Source organism: Prionailurus viverrinus, chromosome C2, assembly GCF_022837055.1.
Source record: "Prionailurus viverrinus isolate Anna chromosome C2, UM_Priviv_1.0, whole genome shotgun sequence".
Taxonomy (NCBI): Eukaryota; Metazoa; Chordata; class Mammalia; order Carnivora; family Felidae; genus Prionailurus; species Prionailurus viverrinus.
The window spans coordinates 65,228,151-65,251,150 of NC_062569.1; the positions used below are offsets into that span (position 1 = coordinate 65,228,151).

At 42.7% G+C, this 23,000-nt stretch overlaps 1 protein-coding gene across 3 annotated transcripts in view; it reads left to right on the plus strand.

Annotated features, from left to right (window-relative positions):
- The window catches only part of FNDC3B (fibronectin type III domain containing 3B), a 362,124-nt gene that overhangs the window by 294,324 nt on the left and 44,800 nt on the right, over window positions 1-23,000 (plus strand). For all 3 annotated transcript variants that reach the window (XM_047875932.1, XM_047875933.1, XM_047875934.1), the window contains exons 12-21: window positions 3,428-3,552; window positions 5,031-5,205; window positions 7,033-7,119; window positions 8,506-8,644; window positions 11,330-11,401; window positions 13,537-13,655; window positions 15,366-15,471; window positions 16,371-16,543; window positions 18,548-18,661; window positions 19,001-19,150. In XM_047875932.1, coding sequence (XP_047731888.1) covers window positions 3,428-3,552; window positions 5,031-5,205; window positions 7,033-7,119; window positions 8,506-8,644; window positions 11,330-11,401; window positions 13,537-13,655; window positions 15,366-15,471; window positions 16,371-16,543; window positions 18,548-18,661; window positions 19,001-19,150 — 1,260 coding nt within the window. The remainder of the gene's footprint in view (window positions 1-3,427; window positions 3,553-5,030; window positions 5,206-7,032; window positions 7,120-8,505; window positions 8,645-11,329; window positions 11,402-13,536; window positions 13,656-15,365; window positions 15,472-16,370; window positions 16,544-18,547; window positions 18,662-19,000; window positions 19,151-23,000) is intronic.

A 23,000-nucleotide genomic window follows, 5' to 3' on the forward strand; every position in this document is an offset into this window, starting at 1 on the left:
ACACGTGCCAGCCCTTCCCTGTAGACCAGCCACCACCCAGGCCCCGGCTCTTCCTCTTCCTCTTTGTGACACAAGACAAGGCCAGGGCCCCTGAGGTCCCTACTGCCTGAGTCTGATCAGATTATTGACAATAGACCTAACAAGTGACTAGAGCTACTCCTTTCTGTTAGGACCGTGTTTTAGTAGGGAACTTCAGACAAGGCTGACTTGAAATGATTAAAAGTAAGCTTCCAAGCAAAGCTAGTGTATCTCTGTAATCTTGTGTAGTTTAAATTAGGTTTTATTAGAAAGGGTCTGTGTTCCAGAGATCATAATCTCTCAGAACCATTTGGAGCCACGCTCCCTATAAAATATCAAAGTTATGACTTTCCGTCTGTAAAACTTCACTAACAGTGATGCTTAGACATATCTAATTTCTGATAAACAATGATAAACATCCACATTACCACCCCTATCAGTTCATCTGAATCTCTGTGTTCTAAAGCATTATCTTTTTTTTTTTTTTTTTTCTTAAACCCTATTCATTTCTGTCAACAAAAAGAGCTGGGTAATATCTTATTCACAAATGCTGTTTGCAACGTGGCCTCCTTCTTGGTTTCCAGACAGATTCTCCACATCACCTGTACCTTTGGACATGTGCTTCCTCCAGAGCCCAAGCCCCAGAGCTCTCTGAGAGCCTGGCACAGTCTGTCCCAGAAGACCACGGGGATGCTGTCTCCCATGGCATTCTCCAGCTTCGCTGGCTAACTTCTCAGCTGTAGTTCGCTTTTGCGCTGCAACAGCTTGTGTGAATATCAATTTTTTCCTCCCCAGATATCCCTTTTATATTAAACTCCATGTCATACATGAGTATTTCCTTTTACTCAAAAGCTTCTCTCATGTTTGAAGTACTTTATTCACCTACTGTCCCTTATTTTTGCTTATTCTCGATGACTTCTAAACATTTACCAGTGAGCCTCACTTCCTTCATTCTGTGAACTCTGTGTACTCTTACCCCTTCGGACTCTACAGATAGTGTTTCTAAAACTTGTTTCTAAGGTTCCAGCAACTCTGGGTCTTCTACAGGTGTTAAGGACCACGCACATAGTAGCACATCTTGAAAGGTGGAAAATTTGGGGTCCTCTATCTAAACAAGTTGGAGTTTATTTAGCAATTGTGCCTCATACTGAAGCAGGGAAAAAAAAATGTTAGCAACATAGGGAAAACGTCTTGAAGGCTACAGAATGCCTCTTCTAATTCTTTAGTGAGCCCCAGTGCTGTGGCCCTTTAAAAGAAAAGTCTAGTCCCCATCATCCATCTTTCCCATTCTTTTTTCTCATTTAAGCCGCAGACAGTCCGGCTTTTACCATATTAAAGCAAATCAACCTAGTAAGGAACAGACTGGCTTTTATTTACTGGCTATAGTTCTAAGCACCAGAAATGGGCAAAGGAGACCAAACAAAGAAATAGGAAAAATGAGGCATTGAAAGGGAGCCAGCATCGGGGTTTGGAAGACATGAGGCTTCCGTGGCGGCAGGATGTGCCTTTCTTGCACTGTTTACTCTGAGCTCAGAAATAGAGGAGGAAAGAAGGTAGATCACACTACAGCTCAAAGTGGATACAAAACATACCAGGGTGTGCAAGGAGTGTAATCAGACACTGGATGTAATTATGCAAATGTATGTATGAACGGTTTTTCTGTGAATACATCGTCTGCAGCAACCTTAACACTCAAGGTTAAAGTAAGCATAAGGGCGTGATAGGCCAGCCACGCGGTGACTTTGCACAAGTAGCAGCTGAAAAATGTTATGCTTTACTGTTTGCATCTGAATGTACTTTGAAACCTTGATAATATGAACTTTGAATCTTAAAGATTAATAGGACTTCCACTCCCTTCCTGGAAAGGGCATCACCTTGCTCGGGGAGGGGAGGCTGGGGAATTAAGTCTGAGGATGAACGTGCCAGGGTTGTTTTTTAATCTGTTCACCCTCGTGACACTTCAAGCTAGTTGTATGTTTATTTTATTTTTAATTAAACTTCACCTGGAATGTGTTTCAGTGGTAAGCATTTGGAGGCCCGCTTCGAGGAAGGAAATGCTTAAATTTGCTTAGGAGGAAAATGTGCTTTCATCTTTCTTTATAAAATAAATCGAGAACTTCAAACATTTCTGAGGGCCCTGGGCCCAACCGTCTGATTAGAATGCTAAGATCCATTCAGTGTTAGCATGTAAAAGGTTTTCTTTGTGTGAACATAGATAAAATGCTGTGGATTATGGATATGAAATATTTGTTCTACTATATGGCTGATATGAGGATTCCATGCCTGAGTATGGGTCAGGGCAGTTAAGTTTTTTTTCTTTTAAGTCTATTAAGACAACCTACTGGAGTGTTTTCGTTTTACTTCAAAGAATTTGAAGCATCATGGAAGACTACAAAGGCATTAAATATATATTTCCAGCCTCATAAGAAACTTAAGAGTAACGATAACACATAGAAGTGAATTCAGCCATTGTTCCACATGCTTATCGGACTTTCAACTCTGCAAGCAGCGATTGAGCTCTCTTGATTGTCCAAAGCACTGTTAGAAGGGAAGCAGATATGGGCAAGATTCAAAGGCATGTGACCCATATTTAGGGATCAGTGAGAAATAGCTCACCATTGCAGGAATGCAAGTGTTCAAGAGTCGGGGGGCAAAGTGGGAAAGGAGAGGACTGGGGAGGGCTTTTCTAGCCACACCAAGCTGCATAGGCAGATCTTAGGTGCTATGTGTCTCCAGAACTGTCGATCCCCGCAGTGAGGGCAGACTTGCTCTCGGTTGGTCAGATTGGGCACTTTGACCAACCCAAGTGAGGAAGATCTTAGAAAAGGTGCGTTGGAGTCCCTGGGTGGCTCAGTCAGTTAAGTGTCCAACTTTGGCTCAGGTCATGTCTTAAAGTTTGTGGGTTCGAGCCCTGCGTCTGGCACTATGCTGACAGCTCGGAGCCTGGAGCCTGCTTCAGATGCTGTGTCTCCCTCTCTCTCTGCTCCTCCCCCACCCACACTCTGTCTCTGTCTCTCAAAAATGAATAAATGTTAAAAGGAAAGAAGGAAGGAAGGAAGGAAGGAAGGAAGGAAGGAAGGAAGGAAGGAAGGAAAGACGGAAGAAATGGTACATTGCCTCGTACCTGAGAGAACCTTTTTTATTTTGTTAACCAAAGCCACTTTAGAAGGACCACAAGTACAATGTGTACTTGTCTCAGTTACAGCCTCTTCTGTAGTGTTTCATGTTAAGGATGACATTTCATTGTCATGTGCTTTATGTACAAAGGAACACACCCCTAGAAGCTTTCCTTCTGCTGGTTTTGTTCATCCAAACCAGGAAATGAAACAATTGTTCAAAATGCCTTCCTCATTTTCCTACTGTATGCTTTGTTTTTAATTGTGTACGTTGTTGTACTGTTTTCTTTTAGGGAAAAAGAAACAGCGGTTTCAGACAGTGCTTCTTTGGAAGTCAGAAGCACTGCAAGTTGACAAAGCTTTGTCCGGCCATGGGGTACACGTTCAGGCTGGCTGCTCGGAATGACATTGGCACCAGGTAGGATGTTCCCTCGCCTTCATGCCGTTAAACGTACCGTGTGGTGATTCTGTGTCTTCCTCTCATGTTGCTGGAAGGCATGAAGACATCCACCGCCTCCACACTGGACCGATTTGAGATTTTCCTAGAGGGAATCGAATGAGAGGGTAGAAGGCTTCCCCGGAGGTGAGGAGTGCTGCTGTGTGGCCTCTGTGTGGTCTCACACGCTGTAATGCCAAGGCCCCACTAGGGGTCTCTGAGAGCCAAGATGAAGGCAGCAGTTTAGGTTTTGAAAGAAATACCTCTTAAGGCGTTGTGTTTTTTTCAGAACACGCGCTGTTTCCTTTCATCACTTTAGCAAGCTACTTGTTCAGCTGCCTTTTCCAGTTGTATCTGAGGTTGCCTGATAGAGAGGAAGGGGTGCTGGGCCAGCCATTGTCGTCAAGCCCTGGCAGATACTCACAGGATTGGAGAAAACCTGGACCGGCCAGGGCACCACAGCTTGCCTCCAGGCTGCGGAAGAAAGACAAGAGCAGGTGTCCAGTGGAGCGTCTGTGGATTAAAGACGCTTTGAAAAGGCCATATTTCAATTGCACTTCCTGGGTAACTCTTGATTAAGGGAAAAATCCTTCGTCTTTCATCACTGCTCATTGAAAATCTTAAAGGTTCAGCACATCATTGGTCCCCAAGCTTTTTTCCAGCCTCAAGAACATCACAAGGTTTTACAGCCCTCTGTCCCCACCCATGATAGCTGTTGCATTTTTAGAGTCTACTAGTTGAAAAAGTCATAATGATAAAGGCTTCAAGAGTTTGTAAGTGAATCGGAAGCACCCACAAACTTTCAAAAAATAGCCCCGTCTGTATTTGTAAAACGTTTATTTCATCAGCAGACAATTATCTGTGCTCACACTGATTTGAAGGTTCCTTGGTAGCTGTGGGTCATAGCTTAGTAACACTGCACAGTGTTGTGCTTTCTGCTGGGTGCTTTCAGGGGGAAATCAGTTCTTAAATATATTGTCCTGTGATGTGGTGTGCTTTTTTTAGTAGCAGAGTGAAGTGGGGAATCAGGCAGACCGAGAGTTGGGGTAGGGGATATCACATAAAGGATACTTGCCTTCCTTTGTTTGCTGAATCTGTCATGCCCCGGCCTTTCCAACCCAAGCAAGTTGGGCAGTAGGTAGGTTCATCCTTCCTCGTTTAAAATGCCAAGACTCCTGGGGCACCTGGGTGGCTCAGTCGGTTGAGCGTCCAACTTTGGCTCAGGTCATGATCTCACAACTCCTGAGTTCGAGCCCCACGTCGGGCTCTGTGCTGACGGCTCAGAGCCTGCAGCCTGCTTTGGATTCTGTGTCTCCCTCTCTCTCTGCCCCTCCCCTGCTAGCACTCTGTCTCTCTTTCTCTCAAAAATAAATAAACTTAAAAAAAATTTTTTTTTTTTAAATGCCAAGACTCCTCACATGTTCCTAAATGTGCGTCTTACTGGGTTTATCTCTCTGTAGTGGTTATAGCCAAGAGGTGGTATGTTACACGTTAGGAAACATCCCTCAGATGCCCTCTGCACCAAGACTTGTTCGAGCTGGAGTCACATGGGTCACGTTGCAGTGGAATAAACCAGAAGGTTGTTCACCTGAGGAAGTGGTCACCTACACCTTGGAAATCCAGGAGGATGAAAACGTAAGCTTTGTAGATTTTGTACCCTTGCGTGTGTTTTGTGTAAGTCACGTTGTCGTTAACGTAACAGGACGCCATCAAATTATGTTCAAATTACGTTTGGTTCAAAACCGAAGTCTCAATACCTACCACTACCATCACCGGCAGCAACCTGTCCTTGCCACAGTCATCCCTGTCTCAGTGACATTCCTGTCCTTTTGTTCGGGGAAGCCAGAAAATTCGGAGTTGTCCTTGAACCCATCTGTATAATCAGTCGGCAAATCCTTTTCAATCTTGCTTCAAAAATCAACCAGAAATCTGGCCATTTCTTAGTATCTAAAGCTACTATCCTTTCGCAAGCCACCATTGTCTCATCCCTGAATAATTGTAGTGGTCTCTAAGTACTTTCCCTACCCTCCTCCTTCTGTGCTCTAGTCTGTTTTCCACACAAAGCCTGAGTGATCTGTTCAATAGATCTGTCGATGCTCTGCCTAGAACCCTTCCTGTCTCTGGGCCTTCACCTCAGAGCCCTTACAATGCCTATAAGGTTCTTTGCTATAGGATTTTTCTTTAATGTCCTTGTTTCTGCCCTTGTGTGTTTGAACACGAGAGCAAGCCCTAACCTCAGGGCCTTTGCAGTTTCTATGCCCTGTAGCTAGAAGGCCCTTCCACTTATCTTTGACTCTTCCCTCATTTCCTTGAGGATCTCTTCTCTCACACGTCTTCTGTGGAGAGCCCTCCCCTGGCCGCCTTGTATAACAGTACTATCCAGTAGAACTTTCCACAGTGATGGAAATGTTCTGTGGTTTGTGCTATCCGATAAAGGTAGTGCCTAGTCACACATGAGGATTGAGCTCTTGAAATATGGCTGTGGGGCCAAGGAACTGAATTTTCAACTGTATTTAGTTTAAATTTAAAGACCCCATGTGGCTGCTTTAGTTAACCTGCACAGCTATAGAGTAGCACCTCACTAGATCCGCCCCTCGGTCTTTTGACCCAACTTGATATTTTGGGCCACAGCACTTAATACCGCATAAAATGCTTCATAGTTAGATCCGTTTCATTTTTTTAATCACTTTGTCTACCTGGCATGTAAGTTTCTTGCGGGCAAGGCTTTGTTCTTGGACAGTGCTGAACCCCTAGAACGTGGAAGGAAGCCTGATGCGTAGAAGGTGCTCGGTGATATTTAATGATTGAGTGGATGGACGGATGATTGAGAATACAGTTGAATGAATTCAGTACATTAAGCTTTTAGTGGGATATTAATCCTCTTAAAGGGATCATGCCTTTCCCATCCCAGGTGTCCTTTCTTCCTTGGCCAGAAGAGGACACTGTGTGGTCAGAAACCTCAGCCTCTGTGTATCACATAGCACATTGCAGCTGGACAGCGAAGACGGCAAGAGGCTTTTTTGATAATAACGTTAAATACGTATTTTTAAAATGTACACTGCTTTGTCACATAGTACTACTTGGTGGCTTAATTCTTTATTGAAAATACTTACTGAGGAACCTTTCCTCTGTAAGGAAAGCATATGGTGGCATCCATTCCAAAGCAAATTTACATCCTCTCAAAGAGAGAGCATTGTTCTCATTCATGTTGCTATTAGCCTCACAAGAAAGTTGTACAGACCCAGCAGAACCTACAATGAGACAAGATTATTTTTTTTTACTTGAAGCTGGAGCACGATACACAGCACCGTGGACTCCGACTCCCCTTTCTGCCGTAGCCGCCGGACAGACCTCTGGCAGCCGGTGGCGATGGAAAGAGGCAATAGAAAGATCCCATACACAAAAGTATTTAATGCCCAGATTTCATGATACTGATGTCTCTTTCTGGCTTTGTTTTTGCAGGATAACCTTTTCCACCCAAAATACACTGGAGAGGATTTAACCTGTACTGTGAAAAATCTCAAAAGAAGCACACAGTATAAATTCAGGGTGAGTCAACCGTTTTGGTACCTGAACTGCTTGAAAAAAGAAGCAGTTGCATGTTTTACCCATTTACCATTTCAAACGGACTCTGTCCGTTAAGAAAATTTTGAAGTTCCCTGCACTTTACATTTTTAAAGTGACACAAAATGCACACCATACTTTAATTTTAAACCTAGTTTTGAGAGAGAAAGCTACTGTCGTGTGCTGTAACAAATTGCATTACAGCGTGGCCAGATGCCCTCACCCAGGAGCACCCAAACTGAACGCTCGGTGCACCTATCTCTCCCCCACTTTTCGATGTTTCTCCTTTTTATTAGATTTCTCTTTCACTCTCCCTCTTCCCCTTTGCTCTTCTGCCCATTTCTTTCTTTTGTCTTCCATTACCCACTCCCTCCCTACTTAGGCTTTGCTTTGGTGGTTAACAACCACTGTTAATATGACCATAGGACTTTGTGTTGTAACGAGAAACAAAGCTTTGCAACTGATAAGAGAGGAAAAAAAGCAGGGATATACCTGAGTGGCTCAGATGGTAGTGCATCCAATTTAGGCTCAGGTCATGATCTCACGGTTCACAAGTTCTTGTCCCGCGTCAGGCTGTGTGCTAACAGCTCAGAGCCTGGAGCCTGCTCCAGATTCTGTGTCTTCCTCTCTCTCTCTGCCCCTCCTCCTGCTCTGTCTCTCTCTCTCCAAAATAAACTTTTAGAAAAGAGAGAGAGAGGAAAAGCAGTAAATAGCATCCTTTGCCATGGTACCCTTTATTGATCCATGCACAGCACTGGGTTTTCTGATAGGACTGCGTGCGGTTTGGAGGGAGAAATTTATCTTTTGATTCTACCCTTCCTTCTCTGATTTGGAGGCCAAATGATGTAGCTTGGCATGTAGTAGTCATTCAGTAAACAGTTGTTAGATCACCAAGTGAAGTGTGTGACTATTTGAGGAAAATGAGTTTCTGATATTTAACAAACGCTTGCTGTTTGGTGCCATGAGAACATAGGTAGGTATACTGCTAGCATTTCTCCACAAGGTGGCATTGCCCTACTCTTAAATAAGTAAGGTTATTTTTACCTGCTTTCCCCTCCCCCAATTTCTTCCCACAAAACAATAAGAACTAGGTGGTAACATACTGGTTCTATGCCTTCTTGAAAGGGTAAAAATGTCTTTAGCTGCAACCCACCTTAGTGTTTTATTTGTAATTGTCAATAGCTAACTGTACAGAAAATAAGCACCCCATAAAGGAAATAACTTGTAAATCAGTTGTTTGAGATTGAGAGAGAGGAGAAATGTCTGTCTGTGTGAATTTACAGATGCCTTGATCTTGCCTTGGTAAAACGTCGCCATTTCTTCAATACGTGACATCTAAAGCATGTTCATATTTTTTCCGTGGTGTTATAGCTGACTGCTTCTAATGTGGAAGGGAAGAGTTGTCCAAGTGAAGTGCTGGTGTGTACGACGAGTCCTGACAGGCCCGGACCCCCCACAAGACCCCTCATCAAAGGACCAGTTACATCTCATGGCTTTAGTGTCAAATGGGGTATGTTTTGCTACCATTGCTGTTGCTTGTTTTTGATAGATTTTTAAAAATGGATTTCAGTGGTGACAAACCAAAATAAAAAATAAGAGGTATTATTTGTGGGGATTTTACAGATTTGGAATATATGTATCAGAAACATCCAGAGAATTCCACTGGAATTGTCCATTTTACGAGCATTTTACTTTACGATTTTTCCTGTATTGTTTTGCCTCCTACACTTCTATTACTGATTTGAATGTAGTAATCTCTGAATATGTATTCATTCTTCAGTAACTTGCCCTTAACAATGGTAGTGATATTTAATGTGAAAAATGGATTTATAAAATTAATATTGAAAATAAATTTCAAACTTTAGGTATGTCATCTTAAGTAAATTTTGACATACAGAATGTTCAAGTTAAGAACTAGGAAAACTTTCGTTTTTGTTGTTTGTATGTAACCAGAAGTTTTGAACTTCAGGAATTTTTCTTTTTTCTTTTTTTAAATGTTTATTTATTTTTGAAAGAGAGAGAGCACCCATGAGTGAGGGAGGGGCAGAGTCAGAGGGAGGCAAGAGAATCTGAAGCAGGCTCCGGGCTGTCCCAAAGCCCAACATGGAAGTCGAACTCAAGAACTATGAGATCGTGACCTGAGCCGAAGTGAGATGCTCAACCAACTGAGCCATCCAGGGGCGCACCCCACTTCAGGAATTTTTCCTGTTGAAGTTCATTAAATGGTGTTTGAGGGTATCTGGTGGAAGGATATTCTGGCTCACCTCTGCAGCTCGGATTATTTCAATGAAGTGAATGCCTTTAGAATATTGATAAAGATTTGCAATGTATGTATGTAAAACTGTATGTAAAACTGCTTTACAATTGTATGTAAAACTGCTGGGATGTGTATAATTATCACCAATGTGTCACAATAGTATTGGATTCCTGAAAGACAGAAAAAGGAAAAAGAAAAGGATTTAATTTTTTTATTTTTAAATTTTTTTTTAATGTTTATTTATTTTTGAGAGAGACAGAGTGCGAGTTGGGGAGGGGCAGAGATAGAGAGGGAGACAGAATCTGAAACAGGCTCTAGGCTCTGAGCTGTCAGCACAGAGCCCGATGCGGGGCCCAAACTCAGAAACTGTGAGATCATGACCTGAGCCAAAGTCGGAAGCTTAACCGACTAAGCCACCCAGACACCCCAAAAAAGAGACTTAAAATAAGATTTTACCTGGCAGCCAGGTCATATAAAGGGAATTTAAAATATTATTAAAGAGGCTTCTGGCTGGCTTGGTCGGTAGAGCATGTGACTCTTGATCTCAGGGTTGTAAATTCAAACCCTGTGTTGGATATAGAGATTATATAAAAATAAAGTCTTAAAAAAAAAAACCCCACAGAGCATTTTTTTTTTTAAGTTTATTTATTTTGAGAGAGAGCAAGAATGAGGGAGGAGCAGAGAGAGAGAGAGAAGGAGAGGGAGAATCCTAAGCAGGCTCCGCATTGTCAGCACAGAGCCCCACGTGGGGCAGGAAATCATACACCATGAGATCGTGACCTGAGCCGAGATCAGGAGCCAGACACTTAACTGACTGAGCCACCCAAGCGCCCCAACACAAAACGTCATTAAACTGTTATTGGAGGTCAACCGTTGAGACATAAAACTGTTTCAAGTTACCTAATAATTTTGAGGCAGAATTATTAGGATATCTATTTCCTTGGAAGATGGACGTGATTATGAGAAACTGTAAAAATCTAGGTGTGCTTTTCTTGCCGGATTGTGAAGCTTTTTCCTCACAAAATCCTAGAAAGTAAATGTTTACTTTCATTAGCTATATGCTATAATATTTAACTTTGTAATTACTGTTTTAAATCTCTCTTACTGAAATGTGTATGCATTCATAGAAATACCAAGCGAAAGAAGGGCCATGAAGTTCCTAAGTCTGTATCTAAAATAGAGACTTGGCAGAACTGATGGTAGAGGGAACCTCTGCATAGTCTTACAAAATTACAACGCAAGGTATTTTGCTGCTCAGAAAAGAAAACTCTCGCGGACGGAGTCAGCAGTGGCATAAATACCCACAGTTCACAGGGCTCTGGTAATAAGCCAGCACCCCTTCCTCAGACCACCTGTCTGGTGCGTTCTCGACTCACAAATTCAGTTGCGTATCAGATTCCCTTGGGATATACAGTAGGCTTAGTGGCAAACCGTGATGGAACATATTTATTACGTGTTGATGTCTTGTTTATTTTATCAGTAAATTTTGCACTTCTCTTTCCTTCCCTCTCCATCTCAAAAGAATCCGGTCACTGGTAATCTAAGTGAGGTAAAGAATAAAATAATAATAAAAGAGTTACGTATTTCATCTTCTATAAAAATTATTGAATGTTAAAGACCAGGCTTCAGAATTTTCAAAGTCGATTTATTAACTTAACTCTTAGAAAAATTAATTCATAGTTTGAGTTTTGCTCGTATTTTGCTAAATAACTGACGTTTCTAGACCTAAGAACTTCGAATAATCTGATAGCGCTCAGGGCTTCTTGGTGGTTTTGTTTGTTTCTTTTGTTTTTCAAGAGTAATACAGTAATTATTATACCTTTTGCTTAAATTCAGAATTAAGGAGTATAATGTGACATGTTTTCTGTCTTCTAATGATATTTGTTAATAAAAATCTATGCCCTTTCATAACTAATAAGGCATCTGCTTACTCTCCAGATCCTCCCAAGGATAATGGTGGTTCAGAAATACTCAAGTACTTGCTGGAGATTACTGATGGAAATTCTGAAGGTGAAGTTTTAGGAAATTGTTTTCCTCAAATCCAGTACCAACCTCTACTTTCTAACGTCCTAAAACATCTGTATGGTAATAGTGGGAAGCCGTCAATTCTACCGGTAGTGCCATTACAACAAATAGACCATAATCACATATTTACAGTTTTCTCTTTTACACACAGCATCAGGGATCAGGGTATGCTTGAAATGTACATTTTTATCATGTTTTTAAATGTTCCGTGTCCTTTCTTTAAGCCAGAGGTCCTAATTAATCGAATAATTAAATTTTCATCCCCTGTCTTGGCACATTTTCGCTGAAAATTCTTACGGGCAGAGGGAGTGTCAGAAGCAATCAGCAGGAAGGATAAGGTGGAGAGAGCAGACGAGTTTGGTAATCGACAAGTTCCCACGTACAGCGATGGCAAACAAAACATCGTATTATCGGGAGAGAGTGACAGTGTCACAGTCCCACTTTCCTGACAAGTTTAGCAAATGCCTTTCCATCTTTGTGACGTCTGAGTCAGACTGTCATCACTTGTGCACTATGTGGATTAAAGTAGTACAGTGTTAAAGATCAGATTCCTTAAGAAGTGCCTTTAAAAATACTCGATCTTTTTTTTCTAGTAAAACTCATTAGGCTTTAATAGGAAAAAAATATAGCCGTCAGAACTTTTAAAACGACCTATCTCGCCATTCTGATAATCCCCGTAACCATTCATAACGGTGACTTTTGCGAACAAGCCGGGCAGGCGTGGGCTGCTCTTTTGCCCTCTACTTGCGGTGACCACCTGGAGCTCTGGTTTTCGAGCCGGTCCGCTTCTATTTTGGACTAAGAATGTAAGAATGCTTTGAGGTGGGCACAGCTGTTCTCATCATAAAATCCTCTTCTGGGCTAAAAATTTGATTTAGTTTTTTACGTTACAAAAACCTACCGAAGAGAGAAGGCAGGTGTCTGCCGTGGCTCCTTGTGAAAGCATGTTTTCCATTTTCGTGACTCTCTTGACCACTGATGATATCAAATCAAACTAGACGCCGTTCTCTACTGAAAGTTAACAGCTTTGCCAGCACATAAAGTGGGTGATTAATTGAATCTTGTCAGTCATCCCTGTTCCCATGTGCCTCTTCCCAGGTTTCTAGCCAGCGATGTCCTAATAACGCTTTTTAGTGCCCACCCACAGCCCCCACGGCCCTGGTGCCTGTGACTTCATTGTAAATCTGTCCTAATAAGTGGCCAAGGGAAACTTACTTTAGTAAAGTATCTTGGGTAATGGGGAAAAATATTTTCTTGGAAACAACTTCATGGAGAGAAGGCCTTGGTGAAATAGTCCCCCAGACGTGTGGCTCTGTAAGGAGAGCGACACAGAGGAGGGAAGCCTGCAGCAGCCCAGATTTGCGAGGCGGGCGGGCGGCCGGGGGAAGCGGCCCCCAATGCTTTGTCCCTGGTGGCGTCAGCTTTACCGGGCAGTCAGACTGCTGCAGCCTTCAGCAGCCCTGCTTACTTTCTTTAGTCCCGAGAAGTGGCCAGATAACTAGGTCACCTGAGTGCTTCATCTTTAATTCGTCACCCTCCCAGCCATTTTTGTCTCTTACGTGAGCTCTGTGAAGACGGCAGGCTTTTCCCCAAAGGACTCTGTGCATGATGGGGAGATTTCACCCCCCCCCCCCCGTGCCCTCCAGCACGTGAGAGCAGGAGGGACTCTTGAGCATGTCCCAGACTGACCAGGAGCCTCCTGGCTGGGCAGCCTTCCCCTACCCAGCTGGCCCCCAAGGCCTTCTCTCGCCACAATCATCTCACAGCTCGCTTGACCCCGTGCTCTGTCTCCGTTTCCGCCCACCCCCCCCCCCCCCCCGTGCCAACAACGGGTTTCTGTGGTTTCCAGCATCCGAACCTCATAGTCAGCAAATATAATAATGGTGGTATTAAGTAGTCTAGCCTGCAGTACTAAGTATGAAAAATGACTCCGTGTCATTTTAAATATTTAACTTTGGGAAGGGAAGGGAGAGAGGGCCCTTGGCTATTTAAAAAAAGAAGAAAAAATAGGAGATGCTGGTTTTCATGGAAACTGCTTAGAGCTTGTTCCCCTCAGGAATGGCTGCTACTGTTCCGCATTTGCAGGAGGCACAAACTCACACGCGAGTCTTGTTTTACAGCGAGCCAGTGGGAGGTGGCATACAGCGGATCGGCTACAGAATACACTTTCACCCACTTGAAACCAGGCACTTTGTACAAACTCCGAGCGTGCTGCATCAGTACTGGTGGACACAGTCAGGTCGGTTTTGCCGTGGCGCGAAAGAAAAACCTCTTGGGTCGGGTTCAGACAGCCACTCTGTAACATCACGAGACAATTACTCTCTTAGAAAGTATAGTCACAGCACAGCCTGCCACGGGGTCACATCAGGAAATGAAAACAAGAGTTTTTTCCAGTTGAGTTTTTTCCAGTTGCGTTTTCGGAGGACATGAAAGATAGGCCTGGGTGATTCTCAGCTAAACTGTGGAATTGTCAAGGCGCATTTGTCACTTAGTTGTTTCTTGGAAGACTTTGGCATGATCCCAGGTGACGGTTGAAAATTGAGTGTTGTCCGAAATTCGTCTCGCTAAATAAGAAGAACCTGAGTTATTGCAGTGCTAGAAAAGGATAGAATTCAGGGTCAAAAAGACATGACCTCCTGCACAGCTCTGCTGTTACCAAACCTGGCAGTTTTGTGAGAACAGGGGATGCGCCTTCCCCAAGGTGCTTTACTGCCATCTGCTGGAAAAACCACACAAATCTATGATGACTGAGCTGAGTGACACCATTGCAGTTGTGCAGTGCCCAACTTACACACCTGTAGGCAGCAGCATATCCCTTGCTCTCCGCTCTTTACTTGACCTGAGATCGGATAACATGTCAGGAGCCTTGGTTTCGACCACACAGGGTTCTCATAGGCTTAAAATAACCTCAGAAATACACAGGGAGTGCGCTAGAAATCAGATACTAACTGGCTGTAACGCGCATTCAGAAATGAATGAAAGGCAAGATGGTAAAAAGCCATTTTCATCGTAGGGATGTTTCACATCATGGTTTGAAACCATTAATAGTGAGAGACGGTAGCTTATAGCCCTGTGCTGGGTTTATGTTTCTCAAGAAGACTTGCCGTTAGGGTGCCTGGCTTTGCAGTCAGCAGTCAGCACACCTCCACTGGTGTCCTGTGTTTTTCTTTTTCCCCGCAAGGATAGCAGTGCCGTGATGTTTAGGCTACCCACATAGACTGTGAAAAGAAGGTCCAGTTAGACCACCGTCCAGCGCCAGAGCTCTCTGTAGTGCTTCCCTGGGTGGGCTGTCCCCACATCCAGGCCCCAGAGGGTCAGCAGGCACCTCCTGTGTGAGGTGTCTAGGGTACCTCTCCCCTGCAGCACTTCTTCTCAGGGGAAAAGGGAGGAGTCTGGCCAAGCTGCAGAGTTGCACCTGGTTTTCTCCTCTTGCAGACAGTCGACTTCCACATCCCCAGCCTTGCACAATCAGCTCCTAAAAGGAGGCCCGCTTATTTTAGCATTAAAAGAACCTGCCGGTTAATGTCAGACTCAGTTGATTAATACTGAATTTATTTGCTCTTCTGCCCCCGTATGTGGATGGTTTCACCGTTTATAGCACCATTTAAAAATGTCATCCAGCTGTTGTTTTGTGTTCTCTTCTGTCCTCACGACAGATCTCTCTAATTTTGGCTTAAAGGAAAGCAGTTGTGTGCTTAGAATACACAACCCGTGGCTACGAATCTGACTTCATAAATAAGCATTTTTACCAGTGCCACATGCAGTGTATGTTCACGCCTGACACGCACACGAGAGAAGGCCCTTCTGCACAGAAATCAAGTGTGCACATTCACCGTGTGATCCCCTTTGGGCAGCGTGTTCAGTTACAGGGTAGGATCTGCCTAGGATGTAGAGGTCTGGTGAATTCACAGTAACTAAGAGATGGTTCTCTCCGGTGTTTCTCCTGCAGTGCTCTGAAAGTCTCCCTGCTCGCACACTAAGCATTGCACCAGGTCAGTGTCGACCACCGAGGGTTTTGGGTAGACCAAAGCACAAAGAAGTCCACTTAGAGTGGGGTGAGTGAACAAATCTTCACATTGACATTGACGGTTGGGACAACTGGAGATGGAATTGGAGATTTCATGCTTTGTGATTAAGTTGGCAGTCTGCTAACGACTGTAGTCCTGCCTGTTGAAAATGTCCGCTGTCTGTCTGATATGTGTTGGCTTGGGTTTGTGTTCTGCGGCACGCCGTCGCTCATCCTGAGGGAGCTACGCTCACTGGGCATTCTCTGTCCTTTGGAGGACACTTGCCTAGAAAATCTGGCACAGCAGCCAGTCTTTCCCAGATGTTTTTCAACCCTATTCACAAAAGCGAAGTTGCATGCAATGTAGAGATTAAAGCGAGGTTTGTAAGGTAACCTCTGATTCTCCTCGTCTTTTGTCACATGTGGGCCCTGGCACTTTGCAGTATGGATTTGAGCTGTACAAGCATTTCCTGTTGTGACAGCACTTTGCAGCATATAAACTCGCAAATACAAACCTGCAGAACTCCATCAGACTGTTTTTTTGCCACTACTCGTGTCTACAACGTCATAAAATATTGTGCCAACCTTGGGTCATTTATCTTGATTTAACGTGGCCTTTGGTTTTAAGTTAGAAGATTTTCTCCCTCTGTTTCTTCCTTGTCTTACAGTGTAGACATTTGCCAATGGGTTCTGTTGTTTCCAAATTATTTTGTTGAAGTAATTGAATGTACTTAGATGTAGTTTGGAAAGTACGGATAACATCCTTCAGAAACTTTTTCTTCCGTATCGCTTTTCTTTTGGGGGGAGGGGAGGGTTCCTTTTTGTAGGAGAGATACTGAGGACCAGCCGCCCACATGATGTGTTACAAACCTTGTGGGAAACCAGGTGTGAGCTGCTCAACTGGAAGCATAAAGATGTTCTAAGATGAAAAGCGTTCTCCATTCCCAGACGTTCCTGCCTCAGAAAGTGGCTGTGAGGTCTCGGAGTACAGTGTGGAGATGACGGAACCCGAGGATGTGGCTTCGGAGGTGTACCATGGGCCAGAGCTCGAGTGCACCGTGGGCAACCTGCTCCCCGGAACTGTGTATCGTTTCCGGGTGAGGGCTCTGAATGACGGAGGGGTGAGTACAGGCTTGTGCACCATAACCAGAATACCAAGGTGCTGACACTTCCGTATCCTCCCCCCCGAAATTCCTCAGCAGTATCTATCCAGCCTTGGTAGCCATTAAAGAAGGGTATGTGAGTCTCATTTCTGAATTGATACATTGTTGTGACTTCATATTGACCCAGCATTAGAAATTTCTGTCTTCAAATCATTCTGTTAAGAAAGAGTTCAAGGTTACTAAGAAAGAACATCACCCTTTAGCTATTTTGGGTTGTTTTCAAAACAATTTCCTTCTTACCCAGCTATAGAAGCCTTGCCCTTCTATACGCAGCAATATCTCAGGTCAGTTTTTAGAACTGGAGTGGGGTAGAGGCCAGGGAGGCCAGCTTCTGGTTTTTGTTTTGTTTCAAATGAAGACCGGAGACCTCTTCTCAGCCCATCATAGATTGGAAGTCTGTGTCTAGATTATACCCATATTGTATTTATTTTATTTTCAATGTTTTATTTATTTTTGAGAGCGCGAGAGAGAGACAGACCACGATCAGGGGAGGGTCAGAAAGGGAAACAGAACCCACGAGGCAGGCTCCAGGCTCCAAGCTGCCAGCACAGAGCCCGATGTGGGGCTCGAGCCTGTAAACCACGAGATGATGACCTGAGCTGAAGTCAGACACTCAACTGACTGAGCCCCTAGATGACACCCCTATTTTAAATCGCAGAGTAATGTGGGTTTGGGGGGGTGGGATTCGTGATGAGGACAAGGTAACCAGAAACTGTCTTTCTGGTGCAGGCTGCTGCTGTACCCCTCCCCACTGCCAGGTATACTCGTGATTTGTACAGATGGGTTCCATGTAAATAAGTAGATATAATTAATTGATGGGATTTTTAAAAATAAGAAAGCACAACTGAGAGCAGCATGAAGTTGGTGATTTTCTCTCATTCTCGGTAGCCCTGTGCAAGCCTGGCAGAGGAACATGCGTGGGTCTCCAGTCTATTTCCTGTTGGCCACACTGTGAAAACACTTGGTCTGAAGTAGCATCTCAAACCTTTAGCAGGAGCTGGATTCCTTCTAATTCCCAGCTAGGAAAGAAATTCAGACACAGTACAACTATCTAAATTAAAAAAAAAAAAAGAAGACAACCAGAGTGGATCTAACCAATAACAATGTTTTGATGAGAAGATAAGAAAGCTGATGCACCTGAGCTTACATAATTAAAAAGCAGTGGCAGGTGATGACCACAGATGCTGCAGAAAATGTTTTACTGGTGTTTTTGCTCTTTTCCCTGTCAGCTGTGCAGGGCATCTCTGCCATAACAAAGATAAATATGCCACTCTGATGCTCCGAGTTTTACTTTCTGTCAAAGAAGAAATTTTTTATCATCTAATTTATCTAATTTATCATCTAATTTATCATCTAAAAATATTATCATCAGCCTTAATTTATTCCTGTTACACTGAAAGTTACCCAGGGGCGCCTGGGTGGCTCAGTCGGTTAAGCATCTGATTTTGGCTCAGGTCACAGTCTCGTGATTCATGAGTTCAAGCCCCACATCTGGCTCTGTGCTGACGGCTCACAGAATTGGATAACCAATTTCGAGTTGATTTTTGTGTGCTAAAAATTAAGCTGCAGTGTACATCTGACTTAGTTATCTTTGACTTAGTTTTCTTTGCTGTCCTGGGAGACATGTTGAAACAGAATGCCATGTTGCATCAAAAATCAGCATGGTTTTGTTTCTGAGGGCACAATAAAGGGGAAATGTTTGGTAAACCAAATTTCTGATCCTTTTGAATAAAAAGAAATAATACATACATAATAGACATCTACCCCTCAGAGAGTGTATGTAGGAAGAAACCTTATGCACATTCAATTGAAAGTGAAAACCTTTAGGCAATATTTTTTAATCAGTTGTACTGATGATGGTGTTAGTCTGTCTAGCCCTTATTTGGTTATAAGCTTGTGTGTGAACACACACGTGTGTGTTCACACTATACATACAGGCATGTGTGTGTTCTTCCCTTTCAGTATGGCCCCTATTCTGATGTCTCAGAAATTACCACTGCTGCAGGGCCTCCTGGACAGTGCAAAGCACCTTGTATTTCTTTTACGCCTGATGGATGTGTCCTAGTGAGTTGGGAGGTAAGTCAGGCACGTGTTCTGCATCGATTTCTGTTTCTTGTACTTGATCTGCCCCCAAATGCAAGTTACGAGGAACCTACAAAGCTATAATTCACATGTAGGTGATTTTACACATTACTCTCTTGGCGCTCGCTTCTATCGCTTGGAGTTGTGGAAATTTTACCACTGGTTAGAACTGAGAGGAAATTGACTACCTCTTTCATGCCTTTCTCTTCCATGTATTTGGGTATAATACCCAGGGGCGTGTTGCTCTGTTTCCCTAAGTTTAGTTAGTTGAGCACAAACATCATGGGATTTTCCTTCTCAGTGAAATTAACTACTTAAATCTCTGCTTTCCAGAGTCCAGAAAGCTCTGGTGCCGACATCTCAGAGTACAGGTTGGAATGGGGAGAAGATGAAGAATCCTTAGAACTCATTTATCACGGGACAGATACCGGCTTTGAGATAAGGGACCTGTTGCCCGCTGCACAATATTGCTGTAGACTACAGGTAGGTTGACATGACTCCGATGTTACTCATAGACCCAGGTGTTCCATGAAGGACTCTGGGGCAGTGACCCAAAGGCTTGTGATGGAGACTATCAAGACGGATGATATGGAATGAAGAGTCCTTTTAAATGAAAATAAATTGAATTGTTTTGGTCTTATAATTAACGTCTGCTTCTCTGGGAGGTCCTGTAGCAGAAGGACAAAATCCAATTCTGCACCACTCACCACAAGCAGGACCCTTGTGTCCTGTCTGTGAACTCACTGAATAAGTGACCAAACCCAGGGCCGAGGGGTCAGTCACAGCTCCTTAGGGAAGGTTCCTTCTCTGTGAATTCCCCTGAGATGCATGTTTCAGTGGGGCAGACGCTTAAGACTGGCAAAAGACACAAGACGTGTATGCCAGTTGTTAAATGGAGCCAGAAACAAACATTAGAGTGATTTGAACTAGGCTGCATTAGATGACAGGATCCACCTCCCATTTCTCAGTGACCATTATTAACAAGGCTGGTTACAAATAGAGTAACATGAAGAACAGTTGGCTTCGTAGCCTAACCCCTAAAAGTGACAGTAGTCATGAGTTTACTTTTACTGACTTAGATAAGTGATTATTTTTTCCCCATTGTAAAGCCTTAATTGTCCTTAGAAAACAGGGTTCTTTGTCCATTTCTTTCCATTTGTTTGGTAACATAGTTTGAGCACCACTTTGTGCCAGAATCAAAGGGTGAACAGGCTGATCAAGAGGAGAGATACCAAGATTAGTCAGATGTGGTTCTTGACCTTGGAGAACTCTGTCTTCACACATGTTTAGATTTAAATAGATAAAAAGGCAGAGATGCCAGATTTAGGTTTCCACCTGATTTAAGTCATGAATCAAATTGCTGATTACAAGTCCATGAACATATCGGTGTCTCTGACCTCTTTGGAGAAAATATTCCCTTCATAAATTAATTTTCCAGATCAACTGAAGCTTCTCTGTTAAATTCTGAAGGCTGCTTTTTCATAAACATTCTGATTAAACTCTTTTGTTATACACGTTCCTTCCTTCTTGAATGGAGCACCTGGGACATAATTAACTCGTCAGTGACTCAGGGTCACGGCACATTATCTGATCTTTATAATAGCAGTGCTGAGTCATTGGGAAAAGGTTATAAAATATGTGCTACACTCCTGTTTTTGGAACAAGGCAGGATATAAATAAAGAACTGTCTGCCACCACAGGAAAAAAAAAATTCACTATGCTTTTTGAGTTTTGGGTCTCTCCTGAAAATGTTCTTCTTTTTTCCCCTTCAGGGTATATGCTGTCACTTAGCACTGACTCCCCCAAATGGCATTTTAAAACATACATTGACTAGAGTAGGAATAGAGCCTGCATAAGAATCTTGCCTCCCTGGTTTGAAAGTGAGGAGTAGAAAACATTTTCAGATGTCCATACTTGTTTGTCATAAAATGAATCAGACCCTGTGAAGGGGGTAGTTCTTTTCAGACCACCATCACTATGCAAAAGAAGTACCATCTTGTCAGGAAAGGGATCTCCTCAACCTAAATTGACTTACTTGGCACATGTAGGCCAAATATGAATTATTTTCATGAATTAATTTTATTTAACACACTGCAAAGTCAGACAAATCGTTTTTTGAATATTTGGCATCTTAAAATTAAATCATTGTAATTAATACTTATATTGTGTTTTATAAAAACTGGGTAAAACATTTCTTGTTTTGCTCAAGAATTTTTGCACTTTGATATGCTTCCTTAAGGGTATTTTAATTAACAAGTACCAAAATAGTACTGTTCACATGAGACATACTATATATTAGAGGCATGCTTTTATTTATTTTATTAAAAGATTCTTCTGAGGGGCTCCTGGGTGGCTCCTTCGGTTCAGTGTCCAACTCTTGATTTCAGCTCAGGTCATGATCTCAGGGTTTACAAGATCAAGCCTGGGGAGCTCGCTCGCTCTCTCTCTCTCTCTCTCTCTCTCTCTCTCTCCTGCCCCCAAATAAATAAATAGAGAGAGAGAGAGAGATCTTCCAAATTATTTGTATTTTTTTTTTGGAAAACTGGTCATAATAAGTAGCATAAATCAAGAAAACATTTCTTATGAAATGAAGGTAGTAAAAGAATATGGGATCCAGAGTGGGATCCTGGAATAGAAAAAGAACACTGCTGGAGAAATTAGTAAGGTTTGAATCAGATCTGTATGTAGTTAATAGTATTCTATCAATATTAATTTTGTGGTTATCTCTAGTTGTATAAGGTGTTAACATTAGGGAATGAAAGGTGAGAGATATACACAAGTTTCTTTGTACTATTTTTACAATGTTTCTGTAAATCTAAAATTAGTTCAAAATTTAAGGAAAGTTGTTTGTTTTGTTTTTTTTAACAGAAAAGAAAATGCTCTTTTGTTCTGGCCTTCCCCAGAAGGGATGCACTGGCTAACGGCCAGGGTTTTTCATGTTGACCAATTTAATCTTTACAATGATCCTGTGAATCAGGTGTTGCTGTCTCCATTTTACATCTCAGGAAACAGGCTCAGAAGATCCTAATTTGCCTAAGATCACACAACATGCATACATATGTGTATGCCTACTAACTGCACAGTTAGTAAATAATGGAATCAAGACTTGAACTAAGCTGCAACTCTAAAAGCCGTGTGTTTTCCTTCTGGTACATGGTTGATACGAACATGGAGCTTCATGATGTCTTATTTTTCCGCCCCTGTGATAAATTTGTCTTAAAGAATGAAATCTCTATATATATTCTTAACGTATATCATGACATTAAAATTTTACCAAAAAAGAGAGTTGGAGTATTGTCATGAAATAGAAGTAGATATGAGAAAATATTACAGTAGAATTTCACAAGTGGTTTGTTAGCAAATGGATGCTCTGAACTTCTTTGAGATTAACAGTAGTACCTAAGTGTTGTAACTTTTGTTTTGAACCTTTAAGAGCTCAGACTACTTTTGTTTAGTTCTCTAATTTGTCCTTCTAAACTCTCCTATGAATTAAATGAGAACCAGAGTTTAGAGTGCATTTGCTTTTGTAAGGAGGCTGCTAAATGTTTTTAAAGGGGAAAAAATACAAGTTTAACAACATTTATTGAGCACATACTCTGTATCAGACGCTGTTCTAGCTGTTGGGGGATACAACAGTGAGCCAAACAGACAACTTTACCTTTATGCAACTTACATTCTCATGGTGGTGATAAACGTGGTGATGAAAAATAAAGAAGGGAAATAGGAAATGAGGATCACAGGGGGTGAGGGTGGGGTAGGGTGACCGCAGATTTAAACATGGTGTCCAGAGAGGGCTCACTGTAAGGCAGCACTTGAGAGAAGACGTGAAGATGCTTGAGCAAGCTGTGCAGATGTCTAGGGAAAAAGGTTCCGGGACAGGAGGGGCAGCAATTTGCGAAGGCCCTGAGGTGGGAGCAGGCTTGGTGTCCCCGTGGAACAGCAAGGAAGCCAGTGTGGCTGGAGCAGAGTAAGTGAGGGGGAGACTGGGAGGTGATAGAGTCAGAGTGGCCATGGATAGGAGTTACTCGTGCACATGGAAAAGACTAGAAGAAGACTTGCCATTTAGTGTCTACCCCACAGTAACTGTGAGGATGCCACAGGACCATATATAGCCTGAAGTGGGCCAGGCAAATACAAAGTGTTGTTTTAAAGTTATGTTTTATAAATGGTGACGGTGGTGATATTATCTTCTGCTTTATTAACAGAGAAGGTGTCTTTGGCGGTTTTTTGGAATGTGGTCATTAAAGCGAACGTTTTCTGAGATTTCTTTCTACCTGTGTTTCTAGAAATAAACTGTGTATTAACGTCAGATTTCTGTAACAGCGCCTAACAC